Source organism: Mucor mucedo, assembly GCF_025094135.1.
Source record: "Mucor mucedo strain NRRL 3635 chromosome Unknown EV154scaffold_21, whole genome shotgun sequence".
Taxonomy (NCBI): domain Eukaryota; kingdom Fungi; phylum Mucoromycota; class Mucoromycetes; order Mucorales; family Mucoraceae; genus Mucor; species Mucor mucedo.
Window position 1 is genome coordinate 314,601 of NW_026252305.1, and position 18,188 is coordinate 332,788.

Consider the following 18,188-nt stretch of genomic DNA (forward strand, 5'->3'; position numbering starts at 1 on the left):
TGCTTTTCAGACAAAAAATACAGCAGTGATAAAAAATTTACAGATTTGGGTGATAAAATAAAAAAAAAGGTACAGGAAACTTTTACAATACAAAAATACAAAAAAAAAAATGAAAAAGGGATACGAACAAGGGAAAAAAGGAGCCCGACACACTAGGATGTACTTTATATCTCGCGAAAAAAAAAAGTAAAACGTTTATGCAATTTTGAAGGTAAACATCAAAGAAATGGTGCTGTGCGATGGTTCCACCAAACCATATTTGTTTTGACCCAAACTTTTTTTTTTTTCTATTTCTATACTTACGCCGATTTGGATGCTTTTTCGCATTACAACCAATGGTTCTTTATTTTTGTTGAAAATAGAACGTATCATACGTGTTCTCTGTTTCGAATCTTATAATTTCTAAGCATATTCTGTAACAGACATACTATGTACATATACCCACACCTTAAAAAAATCCCAAATTTATACATTACCAATGCCGACATATCCGAAACGGTCCAAAGAAGAAAAAAAAATAGCAAATATACAAACATGCATCGCCGAGAACGAATGAGTGGGTAGTGTTGTTTTCATCAAGTCTGTGAGTAAAACAAATGTATCAATTTAAGCTAGACCTGAATATTGATGTCAATATAACATCAAGCTCGAGTTACTAGTGTTATTTTCTCTAGCTTTCTTACTTCCGAATCACAGATGGATAAGATAACTTTTAGCATATTTACTCCCACACTATTAAGGTAGTTTCTCTAACGCGTCCCTTCTTATGCCAATATTATGAAAAACAAAAATAGATTCACACATACTTGGCTATTAAGTTTCAGCCAAGTATTGTTGTATGCATACGCTTTCGGATGGGTGAGAAATAGTATCAAGAATCTAGATCGCGCTATTTCTTTTTTCCCGCTGTTCTTTACGTAGCTTCTATTTTTGCTGCAATGTCAGGGATAAATGGGTCATTCAAAAATGCGGCATTGCTAACCAAAGAGGATTTGTATCACCCCAGATATATTAATGAGCGCTTCAGTTCTGAGGACGTACAACAATGCGCTGTACAACCAAAAAATAATAATTTTTTTTTTTTTGATTTTAGCTACAATAACAATTTACAAAGGAGAAGGATATTTTATTTATTATTTACTGTGTACTTACTGTTCTTGCATCTAGCGCACCGAATTTTACTGCTCATACAAGAATAAGAAGTATCAATATCTTGTTTTAATATTTCACGGATTGTTCCCGAAATCTAAGTTTTCTGTTAAGGGGTTGTAATGGCGACAGCTGATTAGCCTTATTATGAGGGGGCGGGAAATTAAACCGTGTTTTTTCGGTTCTCGCATATTTCGGGGCCAAAACATTAGTGCGTATTTTTTTTTTTTTTTTTTTTTTTTTTTTTTTTGTGCGATCTCTCTGTTAGCGTATTGTTCCAGAGCAATATCAACAGATTTATTTGGATTATCTATAATACTTTTTTTGAGTATTTTTGGTACCATGTAACGGCATAAGTGAGCTGTAGGTCTATCATAGCGTTGCCAACGGCAATATTATGCATACAACTTCGAGAAGGAATATCAACAAATGACACCTCAGGCAACAACATTAAATCTTGTGATTTCAGATGTTAATCTATATTTAGATGTCACTTTTTACTACTAATAAACAATTATATTCGTGCGCTTTGTTTTTTTATGATGTGATGTTTATGACTTTGCTGACAAGTTGCATACTCGTTTTTATTTTATTTATTTTTTCATTGAAAACTGTAAGATCTTAAGGAAACCCAAAGTGTGTTGGTGAAAGTAATTTTTTAAGGTAAAATGTAAAGGTTAGATAACACGCATGCAGGTTGATAATACAGAGTGGCGTATAAAGTTCAAGTACAGTACGATGCGGTACCACGATAAAGACCTACATGTATACGCCAGCGGTTAATCCTCTATATTTCTTCTTATCTCGCCCAAATTTAATGATAACCCGAGTTGACCAGATCCAGATGATATCCAAAAGCCACCGTCAGGGCGTTCGATTTTGGATAAAATTATGCTCAATCGGGCATCCTTTTGCAATGATGTTTAAAATATCCACAAAGCGATAAATAAATAAAAGATTATACTCTATTATGCTTGATGGTTGCAAGTAGATGTAAGAGTTTATTTTACGAGTTGCATGTACACAGTATGCACTCATGTTAGGTCATAATTTAATACTTTGACCCCTTAAAAGTATTATTTAGTGATAAAACGCCATGTTTTACTTTTGTAGATAAAGGAACAACGTTATATCTATAATATATTTTTATTCAGAAAAAATTTCGGAAAGAGCCAGAGTCTACCGATTTATTTTACATCATGTAAAAATTCTGTACCGCAATGAGTTTAGTCTGATGTACTTCTGAAACTCAGCTGTCATTTTTAAGCACGCACTTGTGCACCTGATCTCATGCAAAATGAAAGGAACATTTCGTGATATTAACCGTCCTTTCATTTCTTTTCTTTTCGGAATTAATTGATAACCGTAATTTTAATTTCATATCTCTTCGCTAGACTGTTTATGTAGCGTATACAGCGAACACTTTTAACGAAACTCTTTGGGAGTAGAAGATGTTTGAACCCGCAGTACGAGCGCTGCATATTGTCTCAGTTTGTTGTCTCAATTTTTTTAGGGGTGGAAACTGAGTGAATCACACTTTATGCAAATGGCAGTAGACATGTAGTTCTAGATACTGATATATTTCTAACCTAACTTTTTTCATGCTAAATGGCTACATATTTACTGAGAACATCCTCGATACAGGTGTCTATCACATGATGTGAAAATACATTGCCAAAAGCTTTTACATTATACATGAACCCAATGATGGTTTACATAAACACGCATAAATCTTTTTACTTTGTTTCCGCTTTAATAATCAATATATCCTACTAAAAGCATATAGTCTTATACTCTGTTTTTGTATCTATTCTACAATAGAAAAATATAACTAGACATTACGTTGGCCAAGTATAACATATCTGTAACTTTTTTTTTTTATAATAATGAGCACAATTTGGATAATGGTAAATATGATTTATAATTTGCAATACAGTATTCGTGTCATGGCTTTTAAGAGAAGGAGATTATATGATAAAAATAATAATGTTTAAAAGAATAATAATTTGAGGGTGTGGAAAAAAATGCTAAAATGGAAAAAAAAAAAAGTGATTTGTATTGTTGTTTAATCCTCTTGATCTTCAGGTTCTTCTTCTTCATTAATTGGCGTAGCAGGTTTTTTGTTAGCAGCATACATGGCCTTCATCATTTCTTCATCCTTTTGTTTACGCAGACGATCAATTTCAAGCGCGCCGCCAGTCTTCTTTAACTTACTTTCACCCACAAAACCTACTAGTTCTTTTTCGAAATCATCGATGCGATTGGCTAATTCACGTTGTCTCATCTTATCCGCCTGTTCAAGTGCACGTAAACGACGTGTATGATCCACATCAATGGTAGCCACTTGTTTAAACACACTGGCCATACCTTCGAATCCTTCTTCTACAGGAGCTACTCTAAATTCACGAGGCTGAGGTCTAGTGCTTGCTTGGTACGCATAAATCTTTTCCAACTGTTCGAAAACTTCCAAAAGCGCATCCAAATCATCCTTCATGTCTGATAACAAATACTCTTGATCCTTTAACGTCTGCTGCTCTTTCACAATAGTTTGTAATTCCAATTCCCAAGTCTTCTTCCATCGAGGCTTTACCTCTGCAATATACTTTCCGAATTCCTCAATTTCCTGCGCAAGTGCCTTTCGTTCATTGGCACAATGCGTCATCATGGTTTCGGAGGGTCGACATTTACGTTGTGTGACGTCCAGCTTTAATTGATCAATGGTATCCTGTAAATCCTCTAATCGACTGGTGACCTTATCAGATTTAACCAATAAATTCTTCTTGCCGTCCTCCAAATGGGTTCGTGCAGTGGAAGTTTGGACAAGTTCCTTGTTTTTGTTCTTGATGGCTTCTTCCTTGACAGCTGCTGCCTTTTCCTTCATCTCTTGGATCACGGAGGCTGTACCATCACGCATCTCGCGTTCCAATTGTCGTAGCACTGCCATATCACGACGTAACGTTTCGATCTCGAGTAATTGTGACTCGTATTGTTCCTTGGGGATACTCTTTTCTTCCACTACCGCTTCCGGTTCTTCTGCCACCTCTTCCTCTTCTTCCACGGGGGTCTCTTCAGGTGTAGGCGCCACAGCGGCAGGTGGTTGTGCCAATAAGACCTGTTTTAAGTTTTCATCTGATTTTTCGGATGCCTCTGTAATTTGTTTCTTGATTTCTTGCATTTGTTCTGTAAACAATTTACGAGTCTCTTCCAATTCCTTATTAAACGTGTTTGTGACCTGTAATAATAAGTCCTTTTCTTCTTGTTTTTCTATTATAATGAAAAAAAAGGTGTCATTAAACAAGGTGTGTAACCACACGATATATTTCTTTTCTTTTACCATTAATGTTGAAAGAAAGCACAGATTTGTTCTTAACTTCAGATAAATCCACCAATTCATAGGACACACCAATGGATGGATCACGAATATAAATCTTGGGAAAATCATTTTGTCCAACAGAATAACTAAATTTCTCCAAAAACAACATGTTTAAAGCAGAGATACTAATCTCTCCCTGATACTGCACTTTTTGCACTTCTTTACCAATCTGAAGGAATAATGTCAATCCTATAAATAAATAAATAAAATCAGTGAACCTTATCTTCTGATCTCTTTCTCTCCTCTTATTCCTTACCTTGTTCCACTTGTGGTTCTACCACGGGTTTGGCCTCTTCCGACACTGTATTTAAACGACTGGGTTCATTTGCAGTAACAGGTAAAGTGGGAACGGGAGGTACTTGAGTTGCTTCTCCGTTGGTAGGTTGAAAATAAGGTTGTTTACCTCTCGAGATACTTCCTCCATTATACTCACCATTTCCTCTAAACATAGATGCACGTCTCACAGACGATCTTCTTGCTAAATTCTCATGACGCTTTAAGGCGGCTAAAGCACTAGCAGTATTAGGATCACTTTCATCAAATTCTGAAGGTTTCTGTTGCACAACTTCAGGTTTGGGTACTGGAGGTGGAGGAGGTGGGGGAGGAGGTGCAGTGACTACAGGTGGTTGATTGTTTCTTCCAGAAGAAGTGGATCTGGTGGGCAAAGGGATTTGTTGTATCTTGGGTGAGTTTTGTGGTGAGTAGGATCTCGAGTTACTTCTAGGCATGATGCGAGATGAGAGGTCATTAGTGGGCACGGAGGGACGAGGCATGACACCTGACCATGGATCGTACTCATTTGAGGGATTCATTCTGGGCGAAGACATGGGTGGTAAAGGTGGTGAAGAGGGTACTGGATACATCATCATACGTTGAGATCCACTACCTCGGTTCAATGCAGCCAATGGTACTTCGCGGTTCCATGAGTCTGTATTCGATCGCATTGACCCACTACTGCTACTGATACTGTTGCTGCGAGATTCTCGTTCTCGTTCTCGAAGCAACGCTTGTTTGCCTTTTAATCCATGTAGTAAATGAACAATAACTTCTCGGATACGAGGCAAGTATTGATCAAGCACAGGAGGTGAAGGGGGCTCTAACATAGCTACAGACACAGAGTCTCGTAATTGTCGAGGAATCCATTGTAAATCACTAATATTTACTCTTCATTAGTTTCAAGTTTTTTTTTTTTCTTTTTTTTTCTATTAAAGATAAAGTGGGGGGTTACCTACTTCATGGAAACATTAGCTTCTTCAAAAGCTTGAGACACCAAGAAGAACTGCTTTTCCAGAGTATCGTGAATTTCAAAAATATCACCATTAGTTGCGCGTAAGTGAGACCATTGCGTTAAAGCCTCGAGCAAAGCCTTGGTCGTTCTTAACAACTTGGTCACCACTTGTTCAATCTCTCCCGACTAATGTCATTACTAACTTTTAGTAACTTTTTCTTGTCTTTTCTTTCTTTTATTACCATGCCGATTGTGCTATTTATTCTTTTCATTTTGTGTTATTAAGAGAGAAAAGGAAGGTGAGAGAACTAAAAAGAGTTTTTTTTTTGGAGGGACGCCACACTAAAATTTTTGTGCCTGGGCTTAATTGGTACAGATTGTTTGATTGGCCTTCTAAATTTATCTTTTGTCTTGTTTTAAACATGACACAATAAAAAAAGGGCTCATGTTACACAGGCATACCTATTGTTGCCCTTAAATTTTACATTTAAAGCATACAGTGCGTCTATCTTCAATTGACCACATTTTTTGTGTATGTATTGGTTTGTCTTTCTGTTTACTCATTATAATGAATGATATCATAATTATGAACACAGCTCTTACATTAGTCAAATGCTTATTGATAAAGGTCTGTAAGAACTTAAACCAGTGAATTAAGTTATATTTAGAGCATTCGACTCTACATCATAGACGGCAAATCAAGCTACTCGAATTGTTTTTAAAATAGTTACATTTTATAATGGATGTACATCAAAAGAATACTATAAATCAGACATACGACGATTAAAATTTAAAAGTACTTCGTTAGAAATAAAACCATGCGATTTATCTTTTTTATTTAAACATTCCAGTTGTACCAACACATCAACTTAATTTGGATGTGCAATTTATCATAGCAGCAGATGATTTATGAGAAGACAGTATATGGATGGTGTTACATGCCTAGGATTCTTTTATCCAGGCCCCCTCCCCATAATCATGCTCGTTTTATTTAGTATCGGTTTTTTTTTTTTTTTTTTTTTTTTTTTTTGTGTTTTTTGCTAATCTAACCCACGTCAAATCAGTAACTAGTGGCCATATTTTGAGTTCAATTAAAAATTATGATTCTATAAGCTTTTTATGAACTACTATTATCATAAAATTATGTCACATATAGTTTGTGCTCAATTTTTTTAAGCCATATTATACATTATGTTCCCCAGAATGTGTGTGTAATTGCCCTCCTAAAAAAGGAAACTCCAAGAGTGGTTTGAAATATAAAGCATAGGGGTTAACAGACTACAAGGACGTACCTATTGTCCCGCAATTAAAAACAACTACGCTTAAGCAAAATGATCAAATCATGGTTTCGAAACATTAACAAAAAGATATTCATGTAGTAAATTATGTAGTAAAAGCACAATAAAAAATGTTTGTATTTCCCGCAAACATAGTACAAGGCGCTGTAGAGTACAAGTACATACAAAACCTAAATGACCAGAAGAGACTGTGTCCAAAAAAATTAGGAAAGCGAGGAAAAATCCTAAAGCTTACAGTGAAGCCGGGAAACATTGGTTAATTCAAAAATTGAAATGATGATTTTAAAAATGGATTTAGTTTAATTGAAAAATTGCTTATTGATCACTTCAGAAATTCATTCAAACTCGAGTCTATCTCGATAATAACTGATATGACGCTTAGAGTGGCTACAGAATCTACGAAGATCATTACAACGTATTTTGTTGCGAGAATCAACTTTCTCTGGGGTAAATCATTCATATTCATAATATCAAGCATCTAATACATGAATTTTAATAAAATGAGCCGTAGTAGGGCCTTGAGAAGGAGGCATATTGGCATCCCTGTCATCATTGCTCTCAACCACGACATACTCTATGAAAACTCTTGTATACTTTTTTTTGATTCTCACTCTCTTTTGTCTGTACCTTTTTCAACCTTTTCCTTAAAGGAGAGGGTTTTCTCATTGCAATAAGAATTATATCAGAGGAGTGATTTACACCAACAATAGTATGAGTTTTCAACTTATACGATGCCAGATACTCATATTTACTTTATCTTGCCTAAGTTTTCTTCAAATTGATATTAATCTAGCCTTGATAATGAACACACAATTTAATCTTAGCCTTTGTTAGGAATACTATACTCTATATCTCTTTTGTAGGTTTTATCTCAGTCAAAATATCATGGCTGTGACGCAAATTGAATTTCGTGCAATATTGGATAAATCAGCCAACTATAAATTTTGTGCTGTCAAAAATGCTCAAAAAATAAAAGATGTCTTATAATTTATACAAGGTAACCTAAGGAGCTTTTTTACCACACCATCCCGAAAAAAAAAAGGATCTCTTGCAGATTTTTAGAGCTTGGATGTCATCACTGAGTGACAAGAAAATTAGGGCCGTAGTTTTCGAAGTAGACAACCGCCCACATTGCCTTTAAAGTAAATTATCACCAACAGATAAACTGGTCATAAAATAGGGAATTTCTAAACCTCCGTACTGTTTTCAATCGTATTTTTTGGATCATGTCATGGTCCACACATAAGTCTTTACATCGGTTGACATGCCATATCGTCTAAACTTTATAGGATGATCGATTTCTGTTCTCAAAAAGGACATATTAATTTACAAAACAGTAAGAAGCAGACAGTTAAGCGTGTTGGCTTTTTAGAAATAAGTCAGCTGAATATTCCTATTTGTTGTACAGATGAATATATTATTTTTGGAGCAGAACCCGTTTGGACGCCTAAAAACTGTGTGGATGGTCTAGGTGGGAAGACCTAGTGACCCATAATTTTTGATCTATACCAATTATCATCAATTAGGCTGTGGCGAGATCAAGGTTATTGTTGTCGATGAAAGGCTGCAAGAAAAAGACAGAGCTCGTTTGGGAGAGCGGCTAAGAAACAGCTTCACAGTCGAATCAAGAAAGCAAAATCAAGTATGGAATTCTAAAATTTTGGCATTTTTATTGTTGAGAATAGTATGGAATTGTACCGTAGCTTATTTTCAAAAGAAGATGGATGTGACTTTGTGTTGTTGAGTACAACCATGCTTCCAACATCAGGATCAACTTATACTGCACTTGAAGAGTCTATGGAGATTATTTTTAGTTTTAAGGTAAAGTCATTATTATTATGGATATCAAACGGTCGTTTAATTTGGACATATAACAGGAAGCAATTGTCGACACTATGTAAGACTCTTCAGAATGTGAGTAACCTTACATATACCGCGAATACTACGACTACTTCAAGACAACAGTATTCTTTATTTAATTCCTCCAAGTAGTATATATCCACTCCATTCTAAGATTTTGGTTTTAATGTATCAAGCTTTACACAAAATGAAGACAGTATTTTTTTTCTTCGTCCGTTCTTGAAATGTGATGATCTGAACTACTTCTTAATAAAATCATAATAAAAATAACATCAGATACACATACATCTTACACTAAATATCTCAGCATCCATACTTTATAAAGCAAATACACTTCTTTAGTCTATCTACCTCTTCCACTAAAATAGTGCAAGAAGACAACAGTACTGAAATAGCGTACTTTCATCATGCAATATTTTATAATTTAAATTCAGACATCATATATATATATTCATACTTCCCTCAATATAACAAGACTCTCTAACTTCTTTGTAAACTGAAATAAAGCATACCAACAGTCCCAAAGTATTCTTACTTTTGTTTTATTTTTGTTTTATCTATTTTTATTACTCAAACACCACATGAAGAATATTAGACAATCTTACAAGCTATAAATAGCCGGGATGGTGTTTGATGAAAAGTATACAGCAACATTTATCCGAATTGAAAGAAAAAAAATTACCAATCCAAACCATACCGTATAACTATAAATTATGACATTTAGCTTGATCTGTACTAAAAGTAAAAATCCAAGAGAAATTCTATAGGAGATAAAGGGAGAGTGAAATAACTTGACATCAAAAAGTGGCTCAAAGCAATTTTTTCAATTATGCCAATAAGAAATCTCAAAATGCCCCATTGAGCAAGTCCCACCAAAAATATTTCTGAATTAACCAATATTTCCCCAGCTTCACTGTAGCTTAATTGATAATCACAGGTCATCCAATAAGACTAATTTTAACCCTACGTAATCGTCTTAACTCATCCTACACACACACACACACAGTCTATTGGTAGTAGTGTTAAGGACATCCAATCATACGAGCCCTTTTATTTTTCTATCTAGGCTAAAGACACGAACGTCATACTGCATTGGTATATGTTATGATAGAGGGCAAAAAAACAAACAAACGGGATTTGACAGATAATTATTTATTAAGAAAAAAAAAAAGGAGAGAGAGAGATATTTTTTTATACGCTTGTTTTTGGTATAAGAGACATGGCGCGGTGTTTTGAAGAATGACCTTGTACTCGCTCATGTCGACGTAAAGCATCCATGCGAGTAAACTTTTTTCCACACTTGTCACAATAACAAAACGGTCTGTTTTCCAAATGAATGGTTTGATGACGAGATAAATCATAGGATCTTCGAAAGGTTTGCCCGCAAACTTGACCATGATCTGTAGCATGCTCGCAATGAAATATACTCGAATTATTAGAAGAAGGAACAGATCGTGATCGTTTATTCACAAGAACAGATTCTTGTGGTGAAGATGATGATGATAGAGTTTGAATGGGTGCTAATTGGGAGTCCAAAAGAATATGTTGATGATTGGAAGTGATATGTGATATGGTAGGTAAAGTAGGTGGGTTATAATGATTGGATCGAGGAAAAGGAGAAGAAGGTGGAGAAGGAGAAGAAGGTGGTGGGGCTGTAGAAGGTCTTCTGATTTCCAATGGGTGTAAAGAACCACTAGTGCTGTTATGGCGTACGGTGGGTAAAGGAGAGGAAGATGGATCAGGCAATTTTCTGGAGGACTGATGATCTGCAGACATGACTCGCTGTTTTTTTCTTTGGTGATGATGTGGTTCATCCAAAGAAATACCAGAATCTTTACGATAATCATGACGAGTGTCAAGAGCAGGATCATCTTGACTGGTTGTGCTATAGCGACGGATATGATTGGAGGCAGTATCATTGGGTAAAATAGCAGGTGTCCATCTAAGAACGGTCGGTTTAATGACCGGTACATTTTCTGTGGGTAATTGCACTTTGTTTCGTCTTTTATGCAGGTCCTCTTTTTAATTATTTTAGAGTTAATAAGTTTTCGAGAATAAACAAGATTTTCTTTCTTTTTTTTTTACCTAGTGATTTACGACAGAGAATGATCTGGAGTGTTTGTTTGTCGGACGTAGATGATTTTAAAGCTGTCTGTAAACTCCCGTCGTCAAACAGTAATGTGTTATCTACTGTTGCAAGATAATAATCATCCAAGTTGATATTCTAACAAGTGTCGAGATGTGAGTAAGATGATCTGACATGATGATTTTCTGTTTACCTTTGTTAAACGCTCTACTTTGCGAGCCAATTCATTAAATGTAGGCTCCTTTTCTTTCATTGCGCAAAGATGAATAGGAAAATACTGGGCAGTTTCTTGTACCAAGAGTCTGATATTTAAAGAGATTAGTGATTGTTTTATATTGATAATGGATTTGCTTGTACCTTAATCTGTATATTTTCTGGTACATAACAATTAAAAAAAGAGTGTGATGGTGGGTGTGGTAAAGAGTGGAAAGGGGGGTTGGGGTAAGAAGAAAAAAAAAAAGAAAAGAAAAGAAAGAGATAAATGAATAGTAACAGGGAAATGCAAAAATAAAAAAAAAGTTTTTATTTTATAAATGTTTAAGCTTAAAAGGGGTGGCAAAGAGGGGAGATGGTTTTCTTTCTTATTAGTTTTATTCTAAAATGAACTATTTTCACTTAATATGATGTCTCCCTCATTTCAATAAATCCATGATACACAAGCAACACATGTGGCAATACAACATGACAAACGTGGAACCCTATTTTCTCCCTCTACACGATTATAATCCAGAAATCAAAAATATCAAGGGTAAATAAAAAAAGAAAGAATCTCCTACAAACAATGATTAAACATACTTATACTTGCTGCCTTTGACACATTGCCACAAGTATAAAAAAAAATTAGCCCCTATTATGATGTGATCTATTAAGTGTTTTCCTTATACTTGTCGGTTGTTTGTTTAATGATAATTCATAATTGAACCCTGGGGATTATACATTATGCGTCTTTACCTATCCTTTACTTAAAAATATATGTAAGCTCCTATAGCTTATCTCTCCTTACCCAAAAAAAAAAAAAAAAAAAAAAAAAAAAAAAGGCAAAGAGAGGAGTTTTCTTTTTTGTCTGATATATATGGTGAAATACTCTTCGTAAAGGAGTATAGATAAACAGGTTTGAATGTATTACGTAGGCAGGGGGAGAGAGCGGTTATAAGCTTTAAAATTGTCCAGTCTATCGCACAGATGTACTTGTACAACGTGTCATGTCATTTTCATGAGCTGTCAAACTTTTTTTTTTTTTTTTTACTTTGAATCTTTTTTTAGCTCATAAAGATTAAATCCATGCTTCAAATTGGGGGCACATGGGTGAGTGTCATTTACAGATAAAAAAAACAAAGCCAAAAACTAAAAAAAGGCTATTCGATTTGCCCTCCCTTTTTATACATGTTTATGAAAAAGGGTCCATTAAAGTTTTAGATTATTATCACTCCCTTTTGATCATTCTACTACCCCCCTATACAAATTTATTTATTTTCTCCCTTATTGTTCATAAGTTGTAATCACATCATCAATCTTCAAGATCATCTTGACCAATTGAGTAGCTAATAAGTATTGTTGACGCTTGGAGATCAATGGGTCATATACATGTTGGTCCTTCATATCGTTGGAACCTTTACCGAGACAGTCAACACCCAACTTGGAGTTACCCGTAAGCACTTGCTCAGCCTTGACCTTGGCCAAGGTTTCGATGGGAGAGAGACCAGAGTTCTCGGAAAGAGCAAGAGGTGTGGCATCCAAAGCATCAGCAAAAGCACGCATAGCATATTGTTCAATAGAAGAAATCTCATCGGCAACCTTGGCAACGGCCAAGGAACAACTGATTTCAGCAGCTCCACCACCATAAACCACACGGTTGTCACGGACAAGGTTACGGACAGCACACATGGCATCATGGATAGAACGCTTGGCTTCATCAATAATCATCTTGTTACCACCACGCACAAAGATGGTGACAGCACGACTATTAGCACACTCTTCAATCACCAACATACGATCTTTGGTAGTACCAAAGGTCAATTCACGTACAATACCAGCATGACCCAACTTTTCGGCATTCAAATCTTCAAAACGAGGGACAATACGACCGTTGGTAGCAATAGCAATCAATTCAATCTCGGGTCCACCCACCCATCTGACAGCAGGTAACTTGTTTTGTAATAATAAATGATTGGCTTCATCGTCAAAACCCCATTGACAAATGACAAGATTGGCACCTGAATCCTTGACTTGGTTGATCATCAAGTTGAACTTTTCCTCTTCATAAGCCTTCAACTTTTCATATTCTTCCACCGATGTAATGTCAATGTGATGCTTGGTCTTGGGTCTAGGAGGCTCAAATGCACAAGTCAAGATGGCAATTTTGGCATCCTTGACTTCACGAGGCATTTGAGGATGAGACATATCCTTATCAATAACAACACCCTTGACCAAGATGGTGTCTTCCAAAGAGCCACCCACCTTACCATCTACCTTGATCAATTCAAAATCAACATCCTTACGTTCTAAATCAGCAACAGACAAGACTGCATTGACGGCAATGTCGGCGTATTGTTCATGACACTTGGACACAATCTTACTACCAAGACTGGTCATGGCGGTCTTTTTTAAGTTGGACACGTTATCTTTACTGAATTCAATAGTATCTGAAATATCATCCAAGTGTTGCACAGCAACAGCACAAGCACGTTCAAAACCATCAGCAATACGAATAGGATGAATACCACGGTCTAAAAGTTGTTCACACTGTTCCAACAGGGAGCCGGCGAGGACTAGTCAAAGAAGTTTATAAGTAAAGGAGTAATAAGACAGTTTATACGCTATGCTTACCAACAACACCGGTAGTACCATCACCAATTTCTTGATCTTGACTTTGAGATAACTGGACAAGTAACTTTGCGATTTGATGTTCAACGGCCATTTGGTCGAGAATAGTGGCACCATCGTTGGTGACAGTGATATCACCATCAGGAGAAATCAAAATCTTGTCAAGACCTACATGAAAAAAAAGATTAGCTACACGTTCAAATAAGACCAATAGTATTCCATACCACGAGGACCAAGAGAAGTCTTGATGATGTTGGCAACAGTCTTGGCAGCAAGAATGTGAGACTACATTTTTAAATTAAAAAAAAAAAAAAAATTAAGTCATCATCATCTTTAAAAAGGGGAGGGGGGAAAAGACTTACACGAATAGCAGCAATGCCACTTAATCTAGATTTTTGTTGACCTTCTCTAACAATAATGAAAGGTCTACCATATTCATCGGTAGCATATACAGCAGAGTTAGGATCGATATTGGCTGCCATGATTTATAAAGAAAAAAAAAAAGTTGACAAGGAAGGGTGAAGAAAGTCAAAGAATTTTCGCTCTCGCTTTCTCTCTCTCTACGGGGAGACGCGCTCTCGGGTTCCCGAGTCAATAAGACTGAAAAAAAAAAAAAGTTTTTTAAATATGTGGTGGCCTCGAGGTAAGATTTAGATCCCGCATAAAATTCCATGTTTCTTATATGCTTGACATTGTTTCGGCTCTTGTTCTTGTATATATAAATGATTGAAGAATTACCTTGTTATGATAATTTGCCTTCTTATGAGTGTACAGTGTATAAAGAAGGTTATGTGCGTATCAAAAAAGAACTGAGTGTGGGTGGATTTATGGAGCTGAAGAATCGATCGTGGGCCATTGTATATTTCAAACTAAGAGGCACGTTGTTACAGATGTACAAGACCAAAGGCAGTGAAGAAACGTCAGAGAAAATCAGTATGCTGAAGGCCAATTGTGGTATGGCACATAACTACACCAAGCATGATCAAGTACTTCGGTTATGCCTCGAGTCTAAAGAGCAATATCTGATTCGACCCAACGATTTACCCGATACGGTGTCTTGGTTTGAACATTTACAATCAGCCATTAATATTAGTACGGATATAGACAAGAGAAGAATGCCACGTATACTAACACTCTCTCGCGGCACAAATCGTCATCAACAACGACGCACTGTTACTCTTATCGTTGGTAAAACTCAAGCCATTGTTCCCATTCTCAAGTGTCAATCTCAAAAATGAAATTTTTTGTGACTTGACTATTAAAACATTAGAATACGTTTTTTTGCTGGATGGTTCTATAAAATTTTTTAAATAAACTCCTCCCCCCGCCCTATTTTTTTTTTTTATTCTTTCTCCCCCTTTTAATCCCATTGTGCAATAAAATATAATATGGCTGCCGTAGCAAAACCAACAGGTGTCAATGGTGGAAAGTTCCAAGATAAAGATAAACCCATGGAAGTTCGCATGTCAAACATTACTGCTGCCAAAGGTAACACCAACACTCGCAAAATCTCGCGTTTTTTTTTTTTATTCTCATCATCTTTTTTTTCATCATCTTTATAGCTGTAGGTGATGCGATCCGTACCTCTTTGGGTCCTCGTGGCATGGATAAAATGGTATACAACGCAGATACTTTAAGCTCTTTTTCTTCACATTGACTCATCCCATCTATTCTTTTTTCTTCGCCCAGATTCAAACATCAAGCGGTGAAGTTGTTATCACTAACGATGGTGCTACTATCCTCAAGCACATGGCAGTGCTCCATCCTGCCGCAAAGATGGTAATACATATTGAAGGAAAAAAAAAAGGGTAAAATAGAGGTGTTAATACATGTACTTTAGCTTGTGGATTTGTCTGCTGCTCAAGATGTGGAAGCTGGTGACGGTACTACCTCTGTAGTGGTATTATGTAGTTCTTTATTATCAGCTGCCGAAAAGATGTTAAACAAGGGCATTCACCCCACCACCATTGCCGAGTCTTTCCAAAGAGCTGCTGCTAAATCTGTCGAGTTCTTGGAAGAGATGGCCACACCCGTTGACTTGAGTGACCGTGAATCACTCTTAAGAGCCGCCTCCACCTCTCTCAACTCAAAGATTGTCTCTCAATACTCTACTTTATTGGCTCCTATTGCCGTCGATGCCGTCATCCGTGTCATTGATCCAGCAATCACCAACAATGTCAACTTGAATGATATCCGTGTCATCAAAAAGGTCGGTGGCACTATCGATGATACTGAACTTATTGACGGTCTTGTCTTGAACCAAACCGTTGTTCGTACTGCTGGTGGCCCTAACCGTATCGAAAAGGCCAAGATTGGTCTCATCCAATTTCAATTATCTCCTCCCAAGCCCGACATGGAGAACCAAATTGTTGTAAATGATTATAGACAAATGGATAAAATCTTAAAGGAAGAACGTCAATATCTTCTCAACATGTGTAAAAAGATCAAGAAATCTGGCTGTAACGTCTTGTTGATCCAAAAATCTATTTTACGTGATGCCGTGAATGATTTGGCTCTTCATTTCTTGGCCAAGTTAAAGATCATGGTTGTCAAGGATGTCGAACGTGATGAAATCGAGTTCATCGCAAAGTCTTTGGGTTGTAAGCCTGTTGCTGATGTCGAATCCTTCACTGATGATAAGCTTGGTTATGCTGATTTAATTGAAGAAACTGAAGATGCTGGTGCTCGTATTGTCAAGGTCACTGGTATGAGACATGCTGGTAAGACTGTCTCTGTCATCTGTCGTGGTGCAAACTCTCTTGTCCTTGAAGAATCTCATCGTTCTCTTCATGATGCTCTCTGTGTCGTCCGTTGTTTGGTCAAGAAGAGATTCTTGATTGCTGGTGGCGGTGCTCCCGAAATCGAAATCTCCCAAAAGTTGATGGAATACGCAAAGACCTTGACTGGCATGGAACAATACTGTTTCCAAGCCTTTGCTGAAGCTCTTGAGGTCATCCCCACCACTTTGGCTGAAAACGCAGGTTTAAACCCCATTGCTATCGTTACCGAATTAAGAAACAAGCATGCTCTTGGTGAAAAGACCGCTGGTATCAATGTCAAAAAGGGTACCATCACAAATATTTTGGAAGAAAATGTCATTCAACCTTTATTGGTCACTTCAAGTGCTCTTGAATTATCTGCCGAAACTGTTAAAATGATCATGAAGATTGATGATTTAGTTCAATCTCGATAATTTTGTTATATTATACACCCACCTACACAACACACACAACCTCCTCTCAGTTCATACACACACACACTCTCACACACACTCTCTCAAGAAAGATGTTTATTTATACATATATTTTTTTTGCAAAATAAAATTACTTTTAAAGACAATAATCCTTCATTTCGGGATCGTTCCATGAATACATCTTGCCAGAAAGTGCTTTAGGGGGGTTATGTGCCAAGGCAGCCAACACATGTCCAGGATCTTGAGGCTTTACTAATTTACCAGTAGAGTGAAGGTCAATAAATTTGTTATGATCATCTCCCATACAAGCAGCTCCGTCGCTTCGGATCATGGCTTGCATTTCGGTATCCACAACACCAGGGCGGATAGCAATCGAGGTCACTCCCTCTTCTTCAACGGCTAATGTGCTCGTAATATGGTTGACAGTTGCCTTGGATGCACCATAAGCTCCCCATCCCTTGTATCCCTTTAATGCAGCCCCGGAAGAAACAATAATAATCGATCCTTTGTCAGATTTGCGTAAATAAGGTAACGCGTGTTGAATAAGAGAAAGAATAGAAAACACATTGACATCAAACAGTCTATAACCATTGGTATCAGTATCGCTCCAAATTTGTACATGCTTATGCATGTCTTTACCTTTTCCAGCCTTCGACAGGCGCTGTAGCAATGTTATCAAGAGGCTCAAGTACACTTATCAGGAATGATTTTTTTTTTTTTTTTTAGTATGTGGCTCTTAAAATACATGTCAGTTGCTTGAATTTACCCAGCGTTAGCAATAATAGAGTCTAAACGACCCCACTTATCAACAGCAATGTTGACAGCTTTTTGGAGCACATGGTCGTCAGTGACATCACCCACGACAAGCTCCAAGAGATGACCCTTTCCTAATTCCTTGTCGACATGGTGGTATAACTCGTCTAATAAGGCACTGCTTCTGGCAACAGCAACTACCTTGGAATCAAACTTGGTTAAAGCTTCTAAAGTAGCAGCCTTACCAATACCGCGAGAAGCTCCTGTAATAATGACAACAGACATTTGCTTTGTTTATATGAAAAAGAAATATAAACAGTACAAAAAAAAAAAAAACCCCCCTCTGTCTCCCGGCTTTATTAAAACAGAAAAAATTAAAACCCGAAAGCGGCGTTTCACAAAATCCAAACAAGTTACACATGCAC

At 36.7% G+C, this 18,188-nt stretch overlaps 7 protein-coding genes across 7 annotated transcripts; 3 read left to right on the forward strand and 4 right to left on the reverse strand.

The window, feature by feature from the left end:
* Positions 1-3,214: 3,214 nt before the first annotated feature.
* EV154DRAFT_560938 (actin interacting protein 3-domain-containing protein) lies at positions 3,215-6,022 on the reverse strand (the record flags this gene model as incomplete). The annotated part of the gene is made up of 5 exons (XM_051605640.1): positions 3,215-4,413; positions 4,484-4,711; positions 4,779-5,674; positions 5,755-5,936; positions 5,993-6,022. The coding sequence occupies 5 exons, from the start codon at positions 6,020-6,022 to the stop codon at positions 3,215-3,217; spliced, it is 2,535 nt and encodes an 844-aa protein (XP_051460337.1).
* A 1,136-nt stretch (positions 6,023-7,158) lies between these two features.
* EV154DRAFT_581529 (uncharacterized protein) lies at positions 7,159-9,040 on the forward strand (the record flags this gene model as incomplete). Its single annotated transcript, XM_051606646.1, has 5 exons — positions 7,159-7,205; positions 7,347-7,495; positions 8,457-8,519; positions 8,575-8,690; positions 8,729-9,040. The coding sequence occupies 5 exons, from the start codon at positions 7,159-7,161 to the stop codon at positions 9,038-9,040; spliced, it is 687 nt and encodes a 228-aa protein (XP_051460338.1).
* Positions 9,041-10,042: 1,002 nt separating this feature from the next.
* On the reverse strand, positions 10,043-11,418 carry EV154DRAFT_581532 (uncharacterized protein). The gene is made up of 4 exons (XM_051606647.1): positions 11,352-11,418; positions 11,188-11,296; positions 10,994-11,132; positions 10,043-10,926 (listed from the first exon to the last, which is right to left on the reverse strand). Exons 1-4 carry the CDS (start codon positions 11,375-11,377, stop codon positions 10,100-10,102), a joined length of 1,101 nt encoding a protein of 366 aa, XP_051460339.1. The 5' UTR covers positions 11,378-11,418; the 3' UTR covers positions 10,043-10,099.
* Positions 11,419-12,329: 911 nt separating this feature from the next.
* Positions 12,330-14,400, reverse strand: EV154DRAFT_542665 (T-complex protein 1 subunit epsilon). The gene is made up of 4 exons (XM_051604532.1): positions 14,180-14,400; positions 14,042-14,102; positions 13,821-13,985; positions 12,330-13,762 (listed from the first exon to the last, which is right to left on the reverse strand). The coding sequence occupies exons 1-4, from the start codon at positions 14,297-14,299 to the stop codon at positions 12,474-12,476; spliced, it is 1,635 nt and encodes a 544-aa protein (XP_051460340.1). The 5' UTR covers positions 14,300-14,400; the 3' UTR covers positions 12,330-12,473.
* Positions 14,401-14,460: 60 nt separating this feature from the next.
* EV154DRAFT_500451 (uncharacterized protein) lies at positions 14,461-15,173 on the forward strand. Its single transcript, XM_051600588.1, has one exon. It carries the CDS (start codon positions 14,540-14,542, stop codon positions 15,053-15,055), a length of 516 nt encoding a protein of 171 aa, XP_051460341.1. The 5' UTR covers positions 14,461-14,539; the 3' UTR covers positions 15,056-15,173.
* Positions 15,151-17,157, forward strand: EV154DRAFT_549602 (T-complex protein 1 subunit delta). The gene is made up of 4 exons (XM_051604876.1): positions 15,151-15,305; positions 15,380-15,432; positions 15,507-15,596; positions 15,658-17,157. The coding sequence occupies exons 1-4, from the start codon at positions 15,206-15,208 to the stop codon at positions 17,008-17,010; spliced, it is 1,596 nt and encodes a 531-aa protein (XP_051460342.1). The 5' UTR covers positions 15,151-15,205; the 3' UTR covers positions 17,011-17,157.
* Positions 16,952-18,083, reverse strand: EV154DRAFT_126110 (uncharacterized protein). The gene is made up of 3 exons (XM_051593982.1): positions 17,777-18,083; positions 17,650-17,703; positions 16,952-17,591 (listed from the first exon to the last, which is right to left on the reverse strand). Exons 1-3 carry the CDS (start codon positions 18,046-18,048, stop codon positions 17,147-17,149), a joined length of 771 nt encoding a protein of 256 aa, XP_051460343.1. The 5' UTR covers positions 18,049-18,083; the 3' UTR covers positions 16,952-17,146.
* Between the last annotated feature and the right edge of the window lie 105 nt (positions 18,084-18,188).

Excerpts from the sequence above, each read along its gene's own strand:
- EV154DRAFT_581532 (XM_051606647.1), bottom strand. The coding sequence starts at position 11,377 with ATGTACCAGAAAATATACAGATTAAG. Across the intron at positions 11,133-11,187 it reads AAGTAGAGCGTTTAACAAAG|AATATCAACTTGGATGATTA; the intron begins GTAAACAGAAAA and ends GACACTTGTTAG. Across the intron at positions 10,927-10,993 it reads TCTCTGTCGTAAATCACTAG|AGGACCTGCATAAAAGACGA; the intron begins GTAAAAAAAAAA and ends ATAATTAAAAAG.
- EV154DRAFT_542665 (XM_051604532.1), bottom strand. The coding sequence starts at position 14,299 with ATGGCAGCCAATATCGATCCTAACTCTGCTGTATATGCTACCGATGAA. Across the intron at positions 13,986-14,041 it reads GACTTCTCTTGGTCCTCGTG|GTCTTGACAAGATTTTGATT; the intron begins GTATGGAATACT and ends TTTTTCATGTAG. Across the intron at positions 13,763-13,820 it reads TGGTACTACCGGTGTTGTTG|TCCTCGCCGGCTCCCTGTTG; the intron begins GTAAGCATAGCG and ends TTCTTTGACTAG.
- EV154DRAFT_500451 (XM_051600588.1), top strand. The coding sequence starts at position 14,540 with ATGATTGAAGAATTACCTTGTTATGATAATTTGCCTTCTTATGAGTGT.
- EV154DRAFT_549602 (XM_051604876.1), top strand. The coding sequence starts at position 15,206 with ATGGCTGCCGTAGCAAAACCAACAGGTGTCAATGGTGGAAAGTTCCAA. Across the intron at positions 15,306-15,379 it reads AAACATTACTGCTGCCAAAG|CTGTAGGTGATGCGATCCGT; the intron begins GTAACACCAACA and ends TCATCTTTATAG. Across the intron at positions 15,433-15,506 it reads CTCGTGGCATGGATAAAATG|ATTCAAACATCAAGCGGTGA; the intron begins GTATACAACGCA and ends TTCTTCGCCCAG.
- EV154DRAFT_126110 (XM_051593982.1), bottom strand. The coding sequence starts at position 18,048 with ATGTCTGTTGTCATTATTACAGGAGCTTCTCGCGGTATTGGTAAGGCT. Across the intron at positions 17,704-17,776 it reads TCTATTATTGCTAACGCTGG|TGTACTTGAGCCTCTTGATA; the intron begins GTAAATTCAAGC and ends ATTCCTGATAAG. Across the intron at positions 17,592-17,649 it reads CCTGTCGAAGGCTGGAAAAG|ACTGTTTGATGTCAATGTGT; the intron begins GTAAAGACATGC and ends CAATGGTTATAG.